General features: G+C 38.8%; 1 protein-coding gene across 1 annotated transcript in view; it reads left to right on the top strand.

Annotated features, from left to right (window-relative positions):
- The window catches only part of Man1a2 (mannosidase alpha class 1A member 2), a 128,856-nt gene that overhangs the window by 73,645 nt on the left and 34,271 nt on the right, over positions 1 to 20,940 (top strand). The window contains exon 8 of the mRNA XM_036190083.1: positions 3,916 to 4,009. Within this exon, the coding sequence (XP_036045976.1) occupies positions 3,916 to 4,009 (94 nt within the window). The remainder of the gene's footprint in view (positions 1 to 3,915; positions 4,010 to 20,940) is intronic.

Raw genomic sequence — 20,940 nt, 5'->3', positions numbered from 1 at the left:
CTAACATGTTTTTTCAGGACTTTGGTTTTTTATTGTCCTTTTTCTCTTTCAGTTTTTTAATTTTTTTCTACTAGAATATATTTAAAGTATTTATTGAGAAGTTATAACCATTATTTATTAAAAAATTCTATTCCCATTTCTACTCATAGTTCTGAACTCCCTGACCCACATGCTCAGATAAGAAAACAAAATTTAAAAACTTTAATAATTGCAAAGGAAAAGAGAAAATATTGCTTATTTATAGAGTATGTGATTATTCTATTGGATATTTTAAGAAGTCTTGGGGGTTATTTTGGAGGTTATTTCTTATTGTTGTTGTTTTGTTTTCTGAAAGGAGGGTTTTCTTTTTCATTTCTTTTTTGGTGAAGTGGATCTTTGCCCAGGGTCTTTCACCAGCTGACTGTGGACTGTACTACTGAGCTGTACCTAGGTGTTAGGATTGACTATTCAAATACAAATGATTACTGTGAATGCAAAACTCGTCTCTCTCTTGAAAAGGTATAAGAGATGTTTATTATAGAGCCAAATATGAACAGCCTTAGCCCCTGGGGACACAGATTCAGGTTATTGCTGTTTCAACATACTAACAGTTTCATGAAAAAATTTTTAAAGATTTATTTATTTATTATGTATACAGTATTCTGTCTGCATGTATGCCTGCAGTCCAGAAGAGGGCACCAGATCTCATTACAGATGGTTGTGAGCCACCATGTGGTTGCTGGGAGTTGAACTCAGGACCTCTGGAAGAGCAGTCAGTGCTTTTAACCTCTGAGCTATCTCTCCAGCCTCCTTTATTCTTTCTTTCTTTTTTCTTGTCTTTTTTTTTGTGTGTGGGGGGGGTTCTCTGTGTAGCTTTGCACCTTTCCTGGATCTTGCTCTATAGACCAGGATGGCCTCGAACTCACAGAGATCCACCTGGCTTTGCATCCCGAGTGCTGGGATTAAAGGCGTGCGCCACCACTGCCCAGCAATGTGTTCTTTTATTATAAAAATTTCATGAAACTGCTGGGCAGTGGTGGTGCACACCTTTAATCCCAGCACTTGGAGGCAGAGCCAGGTGGATCTCTGAGTTTGAGGCCAGCCTGGGCTACCAAGTGAGTTCCAGGAAAAGGTGCAAAGCTACACAGAGAAACCCTGTCTCAAAAAACAAAAAACAAAAACAACAACAACAAAAAAGAACACATTAAAATCATAAGTGAAGACTCCTGTTAAAATATATCAATGGGAAGATCAGGTATATGAGTTACAGCAAAATGGAGAGATAGCTTTCTCAGGTGCTAGTTGATAGCACTCTTAGCCTTTGGACTGGTAGAAGCCAGAGGTCTGTCATGACATTTCAAGAGGACCGAGTAGTCACAAGGATGTTAGGTTTCACACAGAGGTAGGTAAGGAATGGCTATTAAGAAGGCTAAATATTCTCCCAGATAGTTTAGTTCTGAACCCAAACATTGCAAATGTTTTGGAACTCTTTAATGATTGTATTTTAACCAGTTAAACATCTTTATAGAGTCTTTAGCATGGATGTGACTATTTCTTTTTCTTCTTTAAGTTCACACTAGAAACAAACATTTAATTGGGGGGACTATAAAATATCAGTGTAGACTTAAAATCCTTAGCGTCTGTCCATATCAGCTGCAAAGGGTAAGGAAGTGTCATTTTACAAAGATGCCTTATGTGGTAGGAACAAAACTGTGTTTAGCACAAATTTAAAATCTGTGGAAGTAAGTTCATAGTGAGGACAGGGTGGCAGACTGATGGTGAGTGCTTTTCAGATTAGACGGGAGCAGTGTGCTAAGGAGCTAGGAAAGGATGCTCACAACAGTCCCACAGTGCCAGCTTCAGTGAGGGAAGAAGTGACGGGTGTCTCTGTGGCAGGCAGTGCTAGCTTCCAGTCTCAGTTGGCCAGGGAGAAGCAAAGGCCAGAAAGCACACTTACATTTGTGTTCAGCTGTTGTGTTCTTTTATGTCAAAACTTTCTTGTGAGTAGATGAGTCAGGAAAACAGATGAGAGTCAGGGTAGTGGTGCAGACCTGTAATCTGGGCACTCATAAAACTATGGCAGATGAATCTGTTTACACCAGTGTGGACTCCATGCTGAGTTTAAGAGTCGTCGCCCCTCCCCCTCCCCCAGGAAAAGGGAGGGAGTTGGTGAATGATGATGAACAATTCATCTAAAAGGCATAAGTACAGAATTTATAGAGTTTTATCAGAACAAAATGGAAGGGCCATGGAATGTGACAAACACCAGGAAAAAGAAAATCAAAATCCTGACCAAATATCACCTTAAGAAAAGCATGACTTCCCCCATATTTTTGTAGAATAAGAATATAAACTGAGATAAAATGCTAATAGAGTAAGATGTGATATCAGTACCGAGCAGAAGAAAACATTACTACCAAAGAGGAGACCAAAGAGGAAGCAACACAGGGAAAGATGGGGCTTGAAAATGTGAAAGGGAGGACTGAGAAGACAGACTGAGAAACGCTGTTAGAGGTACTAAAAACAGTGTACCGGGAAACACAGAATTAAGTGTTATACATCATTTCAGATGTCAAAAAGCCAAGTTTCTCATCTTTCCTAATGTCATTTAGAAGTGTCTGAAAGTGGTGTGTAGAGTTATTCACATTGCGCTTGTGCACGATGGTGGCTTTGCATATGAAAGAATTTAGAAATATAGGTAGCATCCTTGAGTTTCTTGGTACCATGCCAAAACTCAGCCAAAAAGAACATAATGAGAATGGTTGTGGAAACCTATTGATGTGCTCAAGTTCAGAAAGCTAAAGTATATATGCATGCCAGTGAGAAAGAATGTATTCTAAGTCACTTATACCATCCAGGTCATCAGTCATACGTAAGGCAGCATGGATACGTTACCTATTCAAAATTTGAGTGACAAAATTTTAGGTATAAATAACTTTTCAAAAAAGTAAGACTACAAGAACTAGAATCTGTTTCCTCTGTCCTGCCTGCTCCCCACATCTGAGATCCGATCAGATGTGACCAGGCTGCAGACAGAGTGAAGGTGCTCTTTGGGGACATCATCAGTCTCTGAATGTAGTGAGTGATTCTTTTTCCTCACTGAGCCTCAGGGAGATCTTTAAGGATTTAGGGAAATATTTTATTGAGAAGGTATTTAAATCCCAGCAGCTTGCTTTTTACTTCATTATTTATTAAACTCAGATTAATTCTTTTCATAGAAAGTTTTGATTACATTTCTATGAAGTTATTTTATTCTATTTTATTTAATTTTTAAAATTATTTATTTATTTCTTCTATTTTAATGCATACAGTGTGGTGGTACATTGTATACCCTAATAAAGCTTGCCTGGGGATCAGAGGACAAATCAGCCACTATATTAAACAGAGGTCAGGCAGTGGTGGCACACACCTTTAATCCCAGCACTAGGAAGGAAGGAAGATGATGGCAGGGCACAGAAAGGTATATAAGGCGTGAGTAAACAGGAAGTCTCTCTCTTGAGGCTAAGGATTTTGTAGAGGTAAGAACATGGCTGGCTTTTTCTGTTTCTCTGATCTTTCACCTTTTACCCCAGTATCTGGCTCCGGGTTATTTTTATTAATAAGATCGTTTAGCAATTTGTGTTACAATATAGGGATATATCTAGAAAATCTGTCTGATGTTTCTGATGGTCAAGTCTGTATAATAAATAGACTGAGAATTTAAAATATTTTGTGAAATTTTTTATTTTGTTACATTTATTATTGTTTGATTTTTAAAATAATAATATATCCTCTAATAAAACTAATGAATCATTTAAGAAATAGAAGCCCTCCTGACCACCACACATGATGAAGTAGAAGGTGGGTGTGGGTTCCAAGTGATGGACACACCACAGAGCGTAGGTTAGTAGAAAGCCTTTATGATTTTAATTACATTCTTCATTTCATTTTGATTAGGTCATGCACATTCGAAAACTACTCCAGAAAATGGAACGCCCAAATGGTCTTTATCCAAACTATTTAAACCCAAGAACAGGGCGCTGGGGTCAGTGTAAGTATTTCTAGTGCAACTGCTGATATGCTAAAAAGGTTGTTTGAAAAGTCTTTGCTTGATGTGTTGAAAGGTGCAACATGTGGAATTAAATAAGAGATAAGTATTTTTATATGAGTAGTTCAGAATAGGCATTAAGAGTATAAATTATTGGAAAAGAGGACAGTTGCCATGGACAGACTATATTTTATCATTCATTTAGGAAAAGGTACCACACATCTGTTATTTATTAGGCTCTTGTATGAGACTAAAGATAGTAAAAGAATTAGGGTTTGATCTGATTTGGGGGAGTTCCCAAGCTAGCAGGTAGGTAGAAACACTTAAAGTGGTTGGACTATAATGAGATAAATATAATAAAGAAGTGTACTAGTTAATATGAAATTAGTAGAAATGATTGCTCTCCTGGTGGAAAAATGTTTTGTTGCAGAGATTAATAGTATCAGGGCTTTAGAATTCATCTTTGAAGGTTTTGAGTCTCAAACAATAAATGTTCATGTGGAAACGTTGAACTTAAAATTTTAGTAATTGGGGTTTTATAAATGCATTTCTCTTTTTAAAAGCAAAAATACTAAAGTAAATACAAGTAACAACTTTGTCCCTAATAAGTCGTGTTTGGGTTATTATTAAAATTAACAATAGTATAATGAAGCAGCAAGTGACTTAACTTTAAGTTTTGGAAGCACCACTAGCTCTGCCGGTGAGAACCATGTGAGTCTGAGTACCGGAGAGAAAGATGTTTGCCACCAAGGTTGTCTTGCAGGCTCTTTTTCAGGAGATTGCTTATAGACCCCTATCATGTGTTTTCTCCTCTCCTTTCTCTAAGAGCTAAGGCTCATACTGACTGAATAGTTTTGAAAAAGCAAAACATTTTGAGAGCTGCATTTATAAAACAAAATATAGTTTTCTTATGCTATAGATGAGTAACTAGATTGGATGCCTACTTAGTAATTTCAGTGGATCAGATTGTAGAATTTACTCCCTTAAAGTATTAAGATTTGGAACTTCTAATATGTGGGAAAATTATGCTCAGTTTCTCCAGTATCTCATGGCAGTATATATTTCATATGGTATAACTATTTCAAAGTCTATGATGAAAAACATAAACTGAATAATGGTTGCCAGAAGCATAATATGTGAGTTTAACCACATATAAAGGTTAATCTACATTTCATAACAATTAAAAGGCAGATTTTATAATAAGAAGATGAACATATTTGGGAAATTATTTTCATATACTTTCTATATGATGACCTCTTACAAGATCATAAGAAATAGATGATCACTCAAAGAATGCTGAGGTAAGAAAACTTAATTCGGGGCTGGAGAGATGGCTCAGAGGTTAAGAGTGCTGGCTGTTCTTCCAGAGGTCCTGAGTTCAATTCTCAGCAACCACATGGTGGCTCGCAACCATCTGTAATGAGATCTGATGCCCTCTTCTGGCCCGCAGACATACATGCAGGCAGACCACTGTATACATAATGAATAAATAAATGTTGTTGTTGTTGTTTTTTAAAGAAAGAAAACTTAATTCAGAAAAGAAAACATAGGTAATCAATGAGCCAATATTGTTTAGTTCTAAAGGTGTGAAAATAAGTGGTGCTTGGAGACTACTTGCTGAGACATTTCTTTCAGTGTAGACTACTGCTGCTGTATTAGTATTTGTAAAGACAGTCTCTGTAGAACTCTACCCAGATACCAATATCTTTCCCATTTTACTGTGCCCATGATTTCAGTGCACTTTTGAAGAGAGACACAGTTCTTTGACTCTTAGGTTGATAAAGGAAATTAAAACCCCTGTATGCCCAGTGTTTCAAAGAATGTTAATTTTTTTGTTTGTTTTCTTTTGTTTTGTTTTGGTTTGGTTTCTTGAGACAGGGTTTCTCTGTAGCTTTGGATCCTGTTCTGGACCAGCTCTGTAGACCAGGCTGGCCTCGAACTCACAGAGATCCACCTGCCTCTGCCTCCCGAGTACTGGGATTACAGGCGTGCACCACCACTGCCCAGCCTGAATGTTAATGTTTTTATGCCTTCTGAATCTAGCAATTACCTGGTTTATTCCTGGGAAAATTTAAGAGCTATGAACTTTATTTACTGAACCTAGGACTTATTTACAGTTGCAATAATTTTGAAACATTCTAAAAAGTTTTTATCCAACAGAACTTCTATAATTATAGAACATGAATATAGTCACTAGACAAATGGTAGGCAATTGGTGAGCACTTGAAATATTACTATTATACTTATGAAGCTATGCTTTAAACTTATTTATTATACATGAGCAATGCCTTCTTATCACTCTTGCTCCACTTCTTCCCTCCAGCTCACATGCATGTCCTTCCCACAAACATTCATGATCTCTTCTTTAATAATTTTTGTTACATGTATGTACATATGTATATATTATGTGTGTATCCATTTAATTTTTCTTTTATGTACATGTGACTAGGGCTGACCACTTGGGATTGGACAACCCATGTGGGAGCTCATCTCTGGAGGAAACTGATTCTTCCTCTTAGTAGCCACTCTCTGCCTGTAGCTCTTCATCTAGGAGTGGGATTACTTGTAATTACCCTGTTGTATTGGCATGTCCAATGGTGGTGTCATTGTGATGCTCTTGAAAGTTCTTGGGCATGTTTTCTTTGTCATGTCTAGGGGATATTATGTAACAGCAGATGCCCCAGGCCTGACTTTTATAATTTTTTCACCTCCTTTTCCATGATTTTCCCGGAGCCTTAGGTGTAGGGATTATGTTGCAGATGTATCATTTGGGGTTGGGTAACCTACCGTCACTTATTCTCGGCATTTTGACTCTGTAATAGTCTCTGTCTGTTGCAAAATGAATCTTTTATGAGGAGGGAAAGCTACACTTTTCCGTGGTTGCAAGGATACATATTTAGAAAACAGAAAATGCATTGGTTCAGGAATCTGACAGTCAAAGGTTCTCTCGGGTCTGTGACCTCTCCAGCCATAGGGAGTTGACTAGGTTTACAATACCAGACATGAATTCTTTCCTGTTGCAAGCTTTAAGTCCAATTAGACAGGTGCCTCATTATTCCCAAGGTAAAAGTACCACTATTGTGCCATTGTGGCTATCTTGTGGGTCCAGCCATTGTTGCAGTTCATTGGCATTGCAGCTGGATAGAACTACCAGTTGTTTCTCTCCCTCGGCAGCTTGAATACCACCGTCCAATAGTATGAGAGCCACTCCTGGGAGGAAGCTTCCCTGTCAGTTCTTGTTTGAGTCTTCTAAGTCCTTTGTCTGAAGAGTGTGGTGTCTTCAGTAATAGAGCCTTACCTTCAAATTCTGGTAGGAAGCAGAAATTGCATTGGCTTAGGAACCTGACAGTAGAAGGTTCTCCTTTTAGAGAAGCAGCTATGTTTACCACTGTAATACCAACATGCTTTTTCTTTAATAAGCTGTAAAGAAACAACTTGATAAGCACTTGGAAAACACTGAAGATGAACTCTTACTTGTATCATCTATGAAACTGACTTCAAAATGGATTTTAAAAATACAACCAAACTTAAGAGCCTGAACTACAACACCCTTAGGTGAATATCCAGGCCAACAGATTCCTCAATATGATGCCAAGACTATAGATAACCATAGGAAAACAAGTTAGACTTAAATAGACTTGAAAACTTGTGCATTGAAGGACACCATCATGATTTAGAGATGACCCACCAAACAAGTTACATATATGGTCAGGGTATGTTTCCACGATATATTAACTCCTACAACTCAACAAGAAGGCAACATAAATGAAAAATAGACCAAATGGGGGTTGGGGATTTAGCTCAGTGGTAGAGTGCTTACCTAGCAAGCTCAAGACCCTGGGTTCAGTCCTCAGCTCCAGTAAAAGAAAAAAAAAATAGACCAAATGATTTGAATAGTTATTTTTTCCAAGAAGATATGCAGATGGAAAATAAGTAAATGAAAACTATTTGATGTCCTTATGGAAATGCCAATGAAAACCACTGAGATACCTACCATAGTGGCTGTAATCAGAAATAAGCCTTGGCAAATGTGGAGAAATTAGTGCACTTGTCATTTCTGGTGGGAACTGGAAACCTTGCAGCCAGAGTAAAACCCGGGCAGTTTCTCAAAAGGCAAACAGAATCCCCTAATGAAACAGGATTCCAAACAGAATTCCACCAAATGCATGGAAAACAGACTCAGATGTTTCCATCCCAGTGTCCCCAGAAGCCGGGAGATGGAAATGAGCTGCTCTGGATGTCATTTGACATTCTGTTGCTGGAGGCACTGGCCCGAGGGTGACAGTAGTGATACAGTGGAACATACATGATGTGAAAAAGTTCCAGGAATGGGTAGTGGTCATGTTTACCCGACTCTGTGAACGTAACTACTGTCACTGACTAGAACTCTTTACAGTGCTACACAGGTACAAGGTAGTTGGGTCATTTGGAGCCCTGTCTCCAGAAGGAGTTGGTGCTGATCTTGTGGAGGAGGTCGTTTTTTATGAGGGTGGGTTGATGTAGAGTAAACCCACCCCTATCTGTCACTTCCCTTTCTGATTCCTTGCTATGTTGTGATATAGTCAGATTGGCTTCATCCAAGTTGAGTAGATGCTGACGCCATGATCTTGAATCTTCAAAATTGTGAACTAAATAAACCCTTTTATTAGTCCTAGATTTAGATATTTTGTTAAGTGGCAGGAAATGGACATAATCCAAGTGTCTTAATAGTGAATGAATAAACAAAATATGGTGTGAGCATACAATGTAATATTACTCAGTGATTTTAAAAAAGGAGTGATACATGCTACAACATATGTGAGCTTTTTTAAAACAGTATGCTAAATGAACAGAGACAACCAGACAACACACACCCACATATATCATATCATATATCATATCATATCATATCTTGTCATGTCACATCACATCATATATCATGTCAACATATGCACTTATGACAATACTCAGATTCATAGAGATAGAATGTGGGATAGAGGCTAGCAGAGGCTTCAGTGAAAGAGAAGCGGAACTCGCTTACATCTCTAACCCAACAGTCCAGGAGCAGAGACAGGAGAGCTGTGAGTTTCAAGCTAGCCTAAGCTACAGAGTGAGTTTTATTACAGCCTGGGTTTTATGTGAAACCCTGTCTCAGAACCAAACCAAATTGAAACCAAAGGAAAGACAAGAGAAGGAACAACTTGCTGGCAGTCCAGGCCCTTATTTTATTATGTTTTCACAGGGAGTGGGGGAGTGGGAGAAGGGTCTCTGAGAACCAGAGCCTTCTGTCTGCTTACAAGCTGGGATAGTTATAGGGCAGATGCAAGGGTTGGAAGTTCTTTTTTTGGTGGTAACCAGTGAGCAGTCAGTTAAAGGTTAGATGATCAATAAGCATTTCTCTTGACTGGCCATTACTAGGTCCACAGGGAGGGAAGTCAAGAATCTAGAGACAGGTTACGTTACATCTAGTTACTAGTTCCTATATTCCTGTAGTTACTGGAATTGTCACAGTCCAACCAAAACGAAGTTTTACAGAACCGCTTAGCCTTGGCTAACACAAACGAACAAAACAGTAGATAAAGAGAATGAGGAGTTGTTTGCACACGGTTTCAGTTTGTGGTAATGAAAAGTTTCAGGCACAGTAGTGACTGAGTCACCCATTGAACGCAGCCAGTGTCACTGACCAGCACACTTCACAGTGGTGCCAGGGGCACCGTTCGTGTCATGCAGAGTCACCACAATAAAGTCTCATTTGTCACTGTTTTTCTCCACAAAATAAACTGAAATTACTTTGTAATATATTCATCGTCAGCAGTTATACATTTTGAGAATGCTAGAGAAAGTGCTGTTCACTGGGTGTTTTGGCAGACAGATTTTAAAACCTTAGCAAACTGGCTTCATATTCCGTTAGCAGCTGCAATCCCTACTAAATTGTCTTATTTGTTCTTTTTTGTGTTTTTGTATGTTTTATATCAGCTCTGGAAAGTATCAAATTCCATAATTATCTTTGAGCAGTATACATCTGTCATATCTATAAATAGGCTGCAAAACAAACATTTAATTGAACTGAAAGTTAACCATTCAGCTTTGGCTAACTGTATTATAATTAGAGTGATGATAATATCTGATATGCACATAGCAATCAGAGAGTAATTGCTAGTAATTACTTTCAGGATAAGGACTTGGCAACAGACTTCAAAGAGTATCGCAGGGAACCTCAATTTAAAGGCAAATCATTGGTTCCCTTCCCTTTTTACTTCAGTCTCTCATTTTTTAAGTACAGTGATTAGCCTGTGCCATTTAATGATTTAAAGTGAAACCAGTCTAGGAAGCCAGCCACTACCGGTTCATTAAGTTTTCTATTACTAACTTTAAAATTGTGGAAAGCCTGGAAGAGGTATAATGTTTGGAGCTCCAGTACAAACTCTGGCTTTCCTGCTTAAAAGTTTAAATAAAGGGTTGAATTTCTGTGCCTCTGCTGTTTCTCCTGGTGAGTTCTTTAGTCTGAAGCTCATGTGGGTCATCTTTGTGAGGCACTGTATTTGAAAATGCTTCACACTAGCTTGTATTCTAGAATTCTGTTTGGAGCTGCTTTTAGAAAGAGCTTCTGTTAGAAACATCCCCTCAGACTGCTTGACCTCCTGAGGTGGATGAGTGAGTGACTGGTCTACTTTAAAATGCATCCCTACTTTCCGATTATCAGAAGAATTTTGGAATGCATGGCTCGTCAGATGTGACACATAGGCAGTCCCAAGTCAGTGGTTCAAGTAGAGAAGAGAAGCGAGACCGTCAAGTGATGATATAGTTTCAAATCATAAGTAGATCTTGGATCCCTAGCTTCTGCAGTTTTCCCCCAGGCCAGCTGTCTGGGAGAGCTTGAGTGGACCTGCAAGAAGACTGAGACCCAGTCCCATTAATTAAGTAACTTGTTACATCAGTAAACCCTAACAGGAGTGCACAGATAGAAAACACATTTCCTGACCCGTAGAGCTAAAGAAAGACCGGCACCTCCTCCTCTCTGTTTCATTTCCTTTAATCCTATTTCTGAGTTGTTAGTTTTTCCCCCTGCTTGGCAATCCTTTCTTATATCTATACCAAATCTAGAAAACGGCACATGACACCAAAGTGTAAAACCCTTTAAAAACGAAAATATTACTTTAAAACAGTTACTGGGACTGGAGAAGTGGCTTAGAGGTTAAGAGTACTAGCCTGAGTTCATTTCCCAGCACCCTCATGGGTGCTCACATCCATTTGTAACTTAAGTCTCAGGAGATCTAACACCTTTTGGCCTCTGCGGGAACTTCACGCATGTGGTTCACAGACACACATGCAGGCAAAACACCCATACACATGCAATTTTAAAAATGAAAAACAACAAGTCTTCTCACTGTCTGACATGATGTTGGGGCTTATTTGCCTTCCACTTTACCATTAATAAATCTTTCCTAAACCGGGCGGTGGTGGTGCACGCCTTTAATCCCAGCAATCGGGAGGTAGAGGCAGGAAGATCTCTGTGAGTTCAAGGCCAGCCTGGGCTACAGAGTGAGTTCCAGGAAAGGTGCAAAGCTACACAGAAAAACCCTGTCTCGAAAAACTAACTAACTAAACAAACAAACAAACAAATCTTTTCTGATGACAAACACTAGCTCTTAAGGATACTCCTTTGTAACTTTGTACTACGATACATTACTATTCCATAGTGTTCTTTTTCACCAAAATATTCTTGTCTTGCACTTTGTCCTCAGCACCTTTCTTTGACCACCTGAGTTCAGTCCCTAGAATCCAATGTGAAAGGAGAGAACCAACTCCTAAAGCTTGTCCTCAGTCATATGTTCATACCATACCCTTACACCCACACTGATAATGATAATCATAAATAAAATTGACCAAAAAAGGTACATTCTGGTTTGAACTGTTCAGTAAGTACACTCTCCAGATGTATGATGTCTTAGAAAAATGTGGAATTTCATCACAGTGATCATAGTTACTGGAAATCTCTGTGTTCTATAAATGCAGCAGCCACTTTGTGGAGCTCATCTGTGAGTCCATCAACATCTGTTTCTGTTCTTGAAACACTTGCTTTCTAGGACATTCTTTTGCTCTCCTTTTAGTCTCACTTGGCAGTACTGTCTTTATGGATTTGCCCCTTATCCCTGGTTTTCTTTGCCTTCTTCCTAGTGCTATGGTATGAAATGCCATCTACATTCTGACTGTTGTATGACACTATTTCTGGGGAGATGAGAGATACTGTCTTACCCTAGATAGGGAACCAAGGACAGACTAAAGTAAGGATACCACCAACTTGGTGAACTTGGTGAATCAATGAATTTTATTGTGGTTACTTAGAGAAAAGTGAGGGAGGGAGCAGAAATGACTCAGAGACTGCTGTACCACCAAAACCTACCCCAGTGTGGTAAGAGCTCATGAATACTGGGAGCTTCAAGTGTATTTCATAATTTGCAGGAAGCTCAACAACTTGGAAACTTTTTCTTTGAGGCAACACAAGTGGTCTGAGCCTCTTCTAGACCTCTATTCCTCCAGGTAGCTTGGGTGATCTCTGTTTCTTCTAGGTGGTCTAGTCTGAACCTCTTCTAAGAAGTTCACCTTGTCTAAGAGTGTCTCACAGTAGCCCTTAATGCTTATATATATACTTGGAGAAAGAGAGAGCTAATGAAGCTAGTCAGTTTTCAGGGACTTCCTGAAGTCTCTGAGTTGTTTACTTCCTGTGTTTATTAAGGAGCTTTCCTATTGGATGGAATGTTTCACCTCCTCTTAGAATATTCTGTTTTAAACTAGCTCCCTCCAAAATAAGACAGTTTTCTTTGGGAGGAAGTTGCCACTTAATACTGACAAATCTCAGGTTTAGAGTGCTAACCTTCTATTATCCTTGGCCTCCAGTTCTATTGGACTTCTTTATTAAAATATCCAATAGACACCTCAAGTGCCTGTGAGTATCAACAACCCAACTCTTATAGTTCTTTATGTTACCAGGTGTCTTTAGTTCTTTCAGTTTCAGTTAATGGCTTTTCTATTCTTGCTTATGCAAAAAATACATCTTAGTGCTATTTTTTTTTTTAAATTCATTGTTTCACACCCAACCTCCAGTTCTTCAGCAAATTCTTTTCTGTTTACTCTTGACCTCTAGATATTGCTTACCCTGAGCTGAGCTACTCTCAAGTCTAGGTACTGCTAACCCTGAGCTAAGTTACTCTCTCCTGTTTATATTTTTGTGACAGTACTTTTTATGGATTAGTTACAAAATCCTTTTAAAGGCTCTTCTGTCGAAGGTTTGGTTGCCAGCAAATGGGCTTATGTGAAGAGAGTGGGTCCCAAGGGCTCTGACCTAACTATTGATGAAGCCCTTGTGTAGACACAATACAGTGGCATTATTGGGAGGTGAAGGGAAGTAGGCACAGGACTTAATTGGAGGGAGGAGATCACTGCAGGCATTCCCTGGAAAGATCTACCCGTCTCTGGCCCCATCTCCTCCTCCTGGCTGTCATGAGGTCAGCAATAGGGTTCAACTACAGGCTTCCTGCCCTGGTATTCTCTTCCCACAGTGCAGAAATAGTGGAGTCAGTGACCATGAACTGTAACCTCCAACACTGCCAAAATAAGTCTTCCTTTTAAACTGCTTCTACAAGTATTTGTAATAGTGATGATAAACTAACAACAGCTCCTAACTGGTCTTCCTGGGACTGCCTTCAGTCTATTCTAATATAGGAACCAGTCATTTTTTTTAGTTTATAAATTGTGCTACATTGTATGACTCTCCAGTAACTTTATATTTTACTATCCAGAGTGTAAGCTGAAGTCCTATGAGCCTTCTTTGATCACTCTCCTATTAAGTTTTTGTGGGGATTGGGGATTTAGCTCAATGGGTTCCATCCTCAGCTCTGAAGAAAAAAAAAAAAAAATTGTTGCCGGCAGTGGTGGCGCACACCTTTAATCCCAGCACTTGGGAGGCAGAGCCAGGTGGACCTCTGAGAGTTCAAGGCCAGCCTGGGCTACCAAGTGAGTTCCAGGAAAGTCACAAAGCTACACAGGGAAACCCTGTCTCAAAAAACAACAACAACAAAAAAAACAAAAAAAAATTTTTGTGGTCCACCTTCATTGACAACCTCCCCTTGGTTCTTGAGGCTAGCAAGCAAGTTTTTATCACAGAGCTGTTGTTCCTACCACTTGTGCTTAGACCAGTCTTCCCAGGGATATTCACGTGGCTTGCCCTCTTTCTATGGACTTTTTTTTTTATTTAAATTACCTTAGAGATAAGAGTCTTCCCTGCTTAATTCATCTAAAATCTTTACTGTAGCCTGACTACCAGATCCATGGGTTGTACACTCCTTTGCTCCTGGATAAATATTCCACAGAATCTGAGCAGAATAGCTAGATTTGACTCATGTCTGCTACATTCTAGCTTTGTGACATGATTACTTAGCTACTTTGCATCTGAGTTTCCTCCTCTGTACAAAGTGGATAATAGCATTTTTGATATGTTATTTTGATATGCTTTATGATATTATTGTAAGCATGAATTGGCTTATTATGTATAAAGTGCTTGAAGTATTACCTGATACATAGTGGTCCTTATTATTTGCTCTTTTATCTTGCTTATTTCTCAACTCTCAACAGAATACAAGATCTGTGAAGGCAGGCAGAGTGTTTTGTCAGTTTTATTCCCTGCTTAGCTCTAGTGCCTGGAACAGGGCCTGGCACATTGAGGCCATTCAAGAAATGTATAGTGAAAGAGTGAAGAAAAGTTTTAGTTATTATCCCACTTGATCTTTTGTAAATTTTAAAATCATGATCATTCTTCAGTTTCCAAACTTGGCCTCTCTCATGTTTGCCTAATGAACTCATAATTCTGAACTAGACTATGCTGATTCATTGATTGATCTGTAAGCTTACATAGATTTATGAGGTAAATACTATTTTTCTTCCCCTGTCTGTTGATGGAGAAAATAAAGTACAGAGAAAACCAAGCCATTTCACAAGGTAGTACAGGGAGTGAGAACAGAGCAAAGCCAGGTCAGCATAGCAGACTCCAGCAGAGATCATGCTCTTACCCTTTGCTCTGTGCATGCCACCTCCCAGGACCTTACACTATGCCTCCTTTTTTGCTTGTGCTTGCTGATCTGCAGTGTCTGGTGTGACCTTCTCCCCTGTCCCCTATTCTTTAAATGTTCATATTATTTCCAAAGTAGCATTGTCTGTTAATATGCATGCCCGAGTTTTACACATTGATAACTTGTGCCACCCAGTTTAGCTTTTCTCTGGATTTCCTGTTATCTGATTGCTTTAAAAAAAAAAAAAAAGATTTATTTATTTATTATGTATACAGTGTTCTGCCTACATGCATGCTTGCAGGCCAGAAGAGGGCACCAGGTCTCATTACAGACTCAGGACCTCTGGAAGAACAACCAGTGCTCTTAACCACTGAGACATCTCTCCAGCCCATGATTGCTTTTTTGTTAGCTCCATTTAGATATGTAACTAGCATCCCCAAATTCAGCAGACCAGTTCCCTTTAGCCATTCTCCTCCAGCAGCCCCAGCTTCAGTGAGGAGTATCGTTTGTCACTTTACTGCAATTGGAAAGTTGGCATCACCCAGAATTTTCCTCTTTCAGTAAGTATACCTGACAGATAGCACACACAGAAGTGTCATAGTCAAGGAAGATGATTAAATTATTTTAAGAAGTTAATAATAAGTATCAAATGCTAAGAGGCAGATACAATTGAAGAGTAACAGTTACAAATCAAAAGGGAGAGCCCTCATGAGAAGGAAGTTGAAGTGGTCAGGGTTCAGAGCCAGAGGACTGTTGTAGAGAATAGGTCCTCCATCCTCTTAGTAATCAAAGGGATAAGGAAGAGTGCGGAAAATTGAAGGACCTGTTTTCTGCATCTTCTTGCCTTCAGTTTTCTGAACAATGGGGACTTAGAGTTCAGAAATCTTTAGGTCACTTATCAAGAACACTAATCAAGTAGTCATGAAGAAGATGATAGGCAGAGGCAGGTGGATCTCTGTGAGTTCTAGGACAGCCAAGGCTACACAAAGAAACCCTGTCTCAAAAACAAACCAAACAAGAAGATGGTATGCAGCACTGAGGTTTCCTTTGATGGAGCTGTTGTGAGATCGGCGCTAACAGGAGAGGAGACAGCTAAGTTGATCTCGAGTTGGCATGCCATTGGCTACAGCATAGGCGCAGTGGAGCAGCACTTATAAATACTTGGACAGGAGGCATTCCCTGTTACTGCTTGTGTTTGTGGATGCTTGTCCTCTTGTCTGCCCCGTTTCCATTCACAGTCAGCCAAGTGCTGCTGAAGGCCCTTGGTAGTTTAGGTAAGTTACCATAAATGTGTGATTTCCAGTTCCCGCTGGATCACTCCTGGTCAGCTGAGTTTACTTCCTATTTTCTGTTCTCTTTTAGATTTTCTGTATGATCCTCCTACCAACCCTCTCTTTCGGCTACTTTCAACTTTGTTGACAGTGTTACTTTAGGTGTATTTTTAGTACCAGAGTTTTCAGTATGAAAATCTTAACATTCTAAAATCTAAGCTAAAACAAACTCATTGGGTTTCTAATTCTAAAGATTATTTTTGTTTCTTTTGTTTGTTTGTTTTTGTTTTTTGTTTTTGAGACAAGGTTTCTCTGTGTAGCTTTGGCACCTTTCCTAGAACTCACTCTGTATCCCTGGCTGGTCTGGAGCTGGCAGAGATCTGCCTGCCTCTGCCTCCTGAGTTCTGGGATTAAAAGGTGTAAGCCACCACCACCCAGCTTCTTATTTTTGTTTCTTTGCTTAAAATTTGCTTTATTAAAATATAATTAACATGTAACAACTGTTAGAAAATGTTAATGGCACATCTGAAACATCACACTTAGGAAAGCCATCACAACAATCAAAATAGGTAACATACCCATTGCCTCTGAAAAGTCTTCTCATGTTCTTGGGCTCCCTTTCTCATGGTCCTCTCCTCACCCTCCTCAGGAAGGCGGCACTCATATGCTCTGTGTGTGCTTGTGTTTTCTATAGCCACATCGAAAGTTGTGTTCTTTGTATGGCTTCAGTCACTCGTAATTGTGTTGTGAATAAACTTTCATTGTGTGAGATTTCTATAATTGGTCTAATTGCTTATTGGGGGACATTTGAGTGTTTTCTTTGGGTGACTAAAAATAAAGCTTGTGTTAACATTCCTGTGGAAGCCTCCATGCATTCTCATTTCTCTTGGGTAGCTATTTAGGATGACTATTTGTATTGTTTAGCAGAAGCCAAGCCTTTTAAGAAATTGCCAGTCTGTTTTGAAAGGGGACATAGATTGTTACACTACTGTCAGCATCTTCTAGGTACTCCTGACACAACCAGTCTTTGAATTCGTCTTACTTCATAGCTTATTTCAGTTTTAGTTAGTGCCTCCCAAATGACTGCTGTTAAATACCTTGTTATATGACACTTAGTATGTATTGAAGATCTTTGGTACATTTTCTGACAGAATTTCTTGTCTACTGCTTATTTTTTTAAGTGGGTTGTTTCATTTTTTTAATTGTTGAATTTTCTGATTTCATTACGTGTTCTAGCTACAGAGCCTTTGTGAGAAACGGTCTTAGCAATGCCTTTCCCAGTTTATGCCTTGTGTTTTCATTCTCAGCAGCGCTGGAGAGTAAAATACTCAAAAGTCTGTTTTTTAATAACAGATCAAAGTTCCTTTTGTGCCTGTAGATATCCAAATAAGGTAGCACCTTTTGTTGAAAGGCTCATTCTTTGCTCAGTGTCTTTACCCCTGGGTTAAAGCCAGTTGTCTGTATATTTAGGGGTTGAGTTTGGAGTCTCTCCTGCTGTGTTGCTCTGATTATGTACCCCTCCGACAGTAACTTGCTGTTTTGAATACTGTAGGTTTATTATGTGTCTTGAAATCAAACAGTGCTGACCCTCTGATGTTTTTGTCCCTTTTTTGAAAAAGTTTTTGTTTCCATTTGTCTAGCTTTTACTTAACTCCCTGTTGACTTTGCAGTGCTAGAGACTGGGCCTAAGCCTTGCATATGCTAAGCAAGCACTTACTGAGCCCTGCCACTGCCCCTTGTGGTCCTTTGGGAATCATTTGCCCAGGGTTTGTTGAGTCTGTAGATCTGCTTGAGGAGAGTTGACTCTTAGCACTGGTCAATATTCTGATCCACTAAGAAAGTATTTTTGACTTGACTTTTATTTAGTTTATAGTTTAACACAAATACTTGGAATTTGTGGAGCATAGGTAGGTCTTGGACGTGTTTCACTACAAATGCATCATTTTAGGTCTCAGACCCAGGACAAAGTGCTGAGGTCCTATTTAATGTATCAAAGGGGACTGGGCAGCCAGGTTCTCCCTGCACCCTCCCTCACAGGGCCCAGCTCAGTCTGGTCCTGTTCACTCTGGACTCTCTAGATGTAACACTGTTTCTGTGCTTATAACTAATCAGTCCCCAGAGGCCTGGCAGGCTCTGTCCCATTGTGTGTGTCCTTGGCACTCTCCTTTTCTACTCTTTCATTTCTATATTGTTTCAATAGTTGTAGTGTCAGACTGTTACAACTTTTTTTCTGTTTTGGCTTTTGTGATTATACAATGTTAATGTTAGTTTTGTTTGTTTGTTTTTTAAGCAAAAAGTGTAACTCACCCTGTAAGTCCACCATTATCTGGCCACCATAGAATTCTTAAATGTGGACATATTCCATATTGTAACCTGTTAGAAATGTAGTTATAAATGTATTCAGTCTGAAATCGAGTCATATTATAGTCCTGTCTTCTCCAGCTGTCTTCTGTGATGTTCAGTTAACTTTAAGAGACTCAAGCAAAGGAACTTTCCTTTACATACTTAGGTAGAAAACAAGAGAATAGTTCTTAGCAGCATTAAGCTAACAGATCCTAGTTAAAGGAGATGGACATTTTATATTCAAGAACTTAGAAAATGTGGTGACAGAGGTCAGAGAAGCGGTTCTCTTTAGGGAATGAGTGTTGACTGAAGGCATGTGAAGGTGCTGTTAGGGTGCTGGAAACATTCTGTATTTGCAGCTGTGTGCTTTTAGTGGTATACAGTGTATTGATAATGCATCAACACATTTGCTTATGATTTCAGGAAAAGTAGTGAAGTAAAACAGTGTTTAAGGGATATGTGAACTATAGAACAGTCAGTGTATTGCCTACGGGGTGAATGATAGCCCTTTCATCCTTTTTTCTATAGCAGAAACTGATTTTGAGTTGCATGAAGTTACATGTGCTCAGGTAGTATATTTATAGATCTGAAGTTAAAACGTAAGGCCTTTTCCCCAGAGATCAATCACTGTTAGTAATTCTGTTTAAAGACTTTGTACCCTAACATTTCTTAATATATAATTTTTAGCCATGTCAGACTATAAATATTATTCTGAGCCTGTTCCCTTTCCACACTTAGCAATGTAAAAATAGATACCCTTCAATGTGAGATTACAGACACCCTGAGTTCTTTTTAATTATCATGTAATGTACTGTACTATATTTATACTCAATTTATTTATCAACTTCCCTAAATGTTTCAGGCTATGTTTAACTTTTTACAAATGGAAACAGTTCTATAATGGATATTTTTATACCTTTATTTGTGTTTTTCAGGTAATGATATAGAGTAATTCCAGAACTAGGGTCATATATTATATTTTGGTATCTACCTCTAGTCCCAACAATTATGAATTATATTGTCAGCATTGGATAGTATGTCTTTAAAAATGCTTGAGGACCAGTGAGGATATAGCACAGTGGTAGAATGCTTACCCTGCATATACTAGGCCCTGGATTCAATCCTTAGCACCACAAATGGATGGATAGATAGATGGATGAATGGATGGATGATTCTCTTTCCTCCTCTTTCCACCCTGCCCACCTCCCTTTCTCTTTGTCACTCATTCACTCACTCACTTGGGCTGTCAAGATGGCTCAGCAAGAAAAGGTACTTGCTTGCCAGGAAGCCTGAAGATTGAGTTTGAGTCCTAGGACCCACTTGGTACAAAGAGAAAATGATCCCATACATACATGCTGTGGTATATATATGTGCCCATTTATATACACAAATACATAAATGTAATAAAAATATAAAAATATTCTTGGGGATATGCTAGATAGTAGTGGAATCTTGTTATTTTACTTGACTTTTCTCTGGTCCCTGGAGTTGAGTGTGTTTTCGAAGGAATGACTGAGTCTTGTTTCCTTTGTTAATCTCCGTGTCCTTCTTTTGTTTCCCTTTTCCCCCCAGAGGTCTTTGCTTAGGGCATTAGCATTGTTGCTGTCATATATGCTACAATTGCATTCTATCCTGTTTCTTCTTTCACATTGGTTTGTCTGAAATTTAGTTTGTGTCATAGGAAATTAAAACTCCTTTATGACTCTTCATTTTGTATTTAAGAACATCTACCTAGGAAAAACAGAAGTATTCTTTATATTCTCTTCTGCTTTACTTGCTAATAGTCCACAGGTATATTCTGTGATCTAAAAAGATACATTTTAACATGCTATTTCCTGCAACCAAATTGCAAGTTTTCCTCATAAGCCATTTCCTCATCTTCCAGTCGTAGTACTGTCTGGTTGGTTGAAAAGTTTATACAGGTGGGGTGTTTTTCTTTATGCCACAAAATACAGTCAAACTTGTGGAAAGTGAGCTATGACAGTGTGTTTGCCTTGGTGCTCTGGTTTAAAAGTATAAGTGATAAGTAATAATATACCTGTGAAAAAGCAATGTGTACTAATATGTGATAAGTATTAATTAAGGACAGAACTCAAAGCTAAGTATATTAGGAAAATATATTACAAAGTGAACCTTGCTTTCCAAACAGGACTTAGCACTAGACATTGTTGTATGGAGATGTTTAGGAGTGAGTACCTTTTGTTTAGTACCAAATAGAAGTGTCATTTAATAATGGCTGTGTATTTAAAGCCATTATTGTATAAAAGATAATTAT

Source organism: Onychomys torridus, chromosome 6 (genome assembly GCF_903995425.1).
Source record: "Onychomys torridus chromosome 6, mOncTor1.1, whole genome shotgun sequence".
Lineage (NCBI taxonomy): Eukaryota > Metazoa > Chordata > Mammalia > Rodentia > Cricetidae > Onychomys > Onychomys torridus.
The sequence above is the reverse complement of the archived record's forward strand: the minus strand, read 5'-3'. Positions and strand labels throughout refer to the sequence as shown.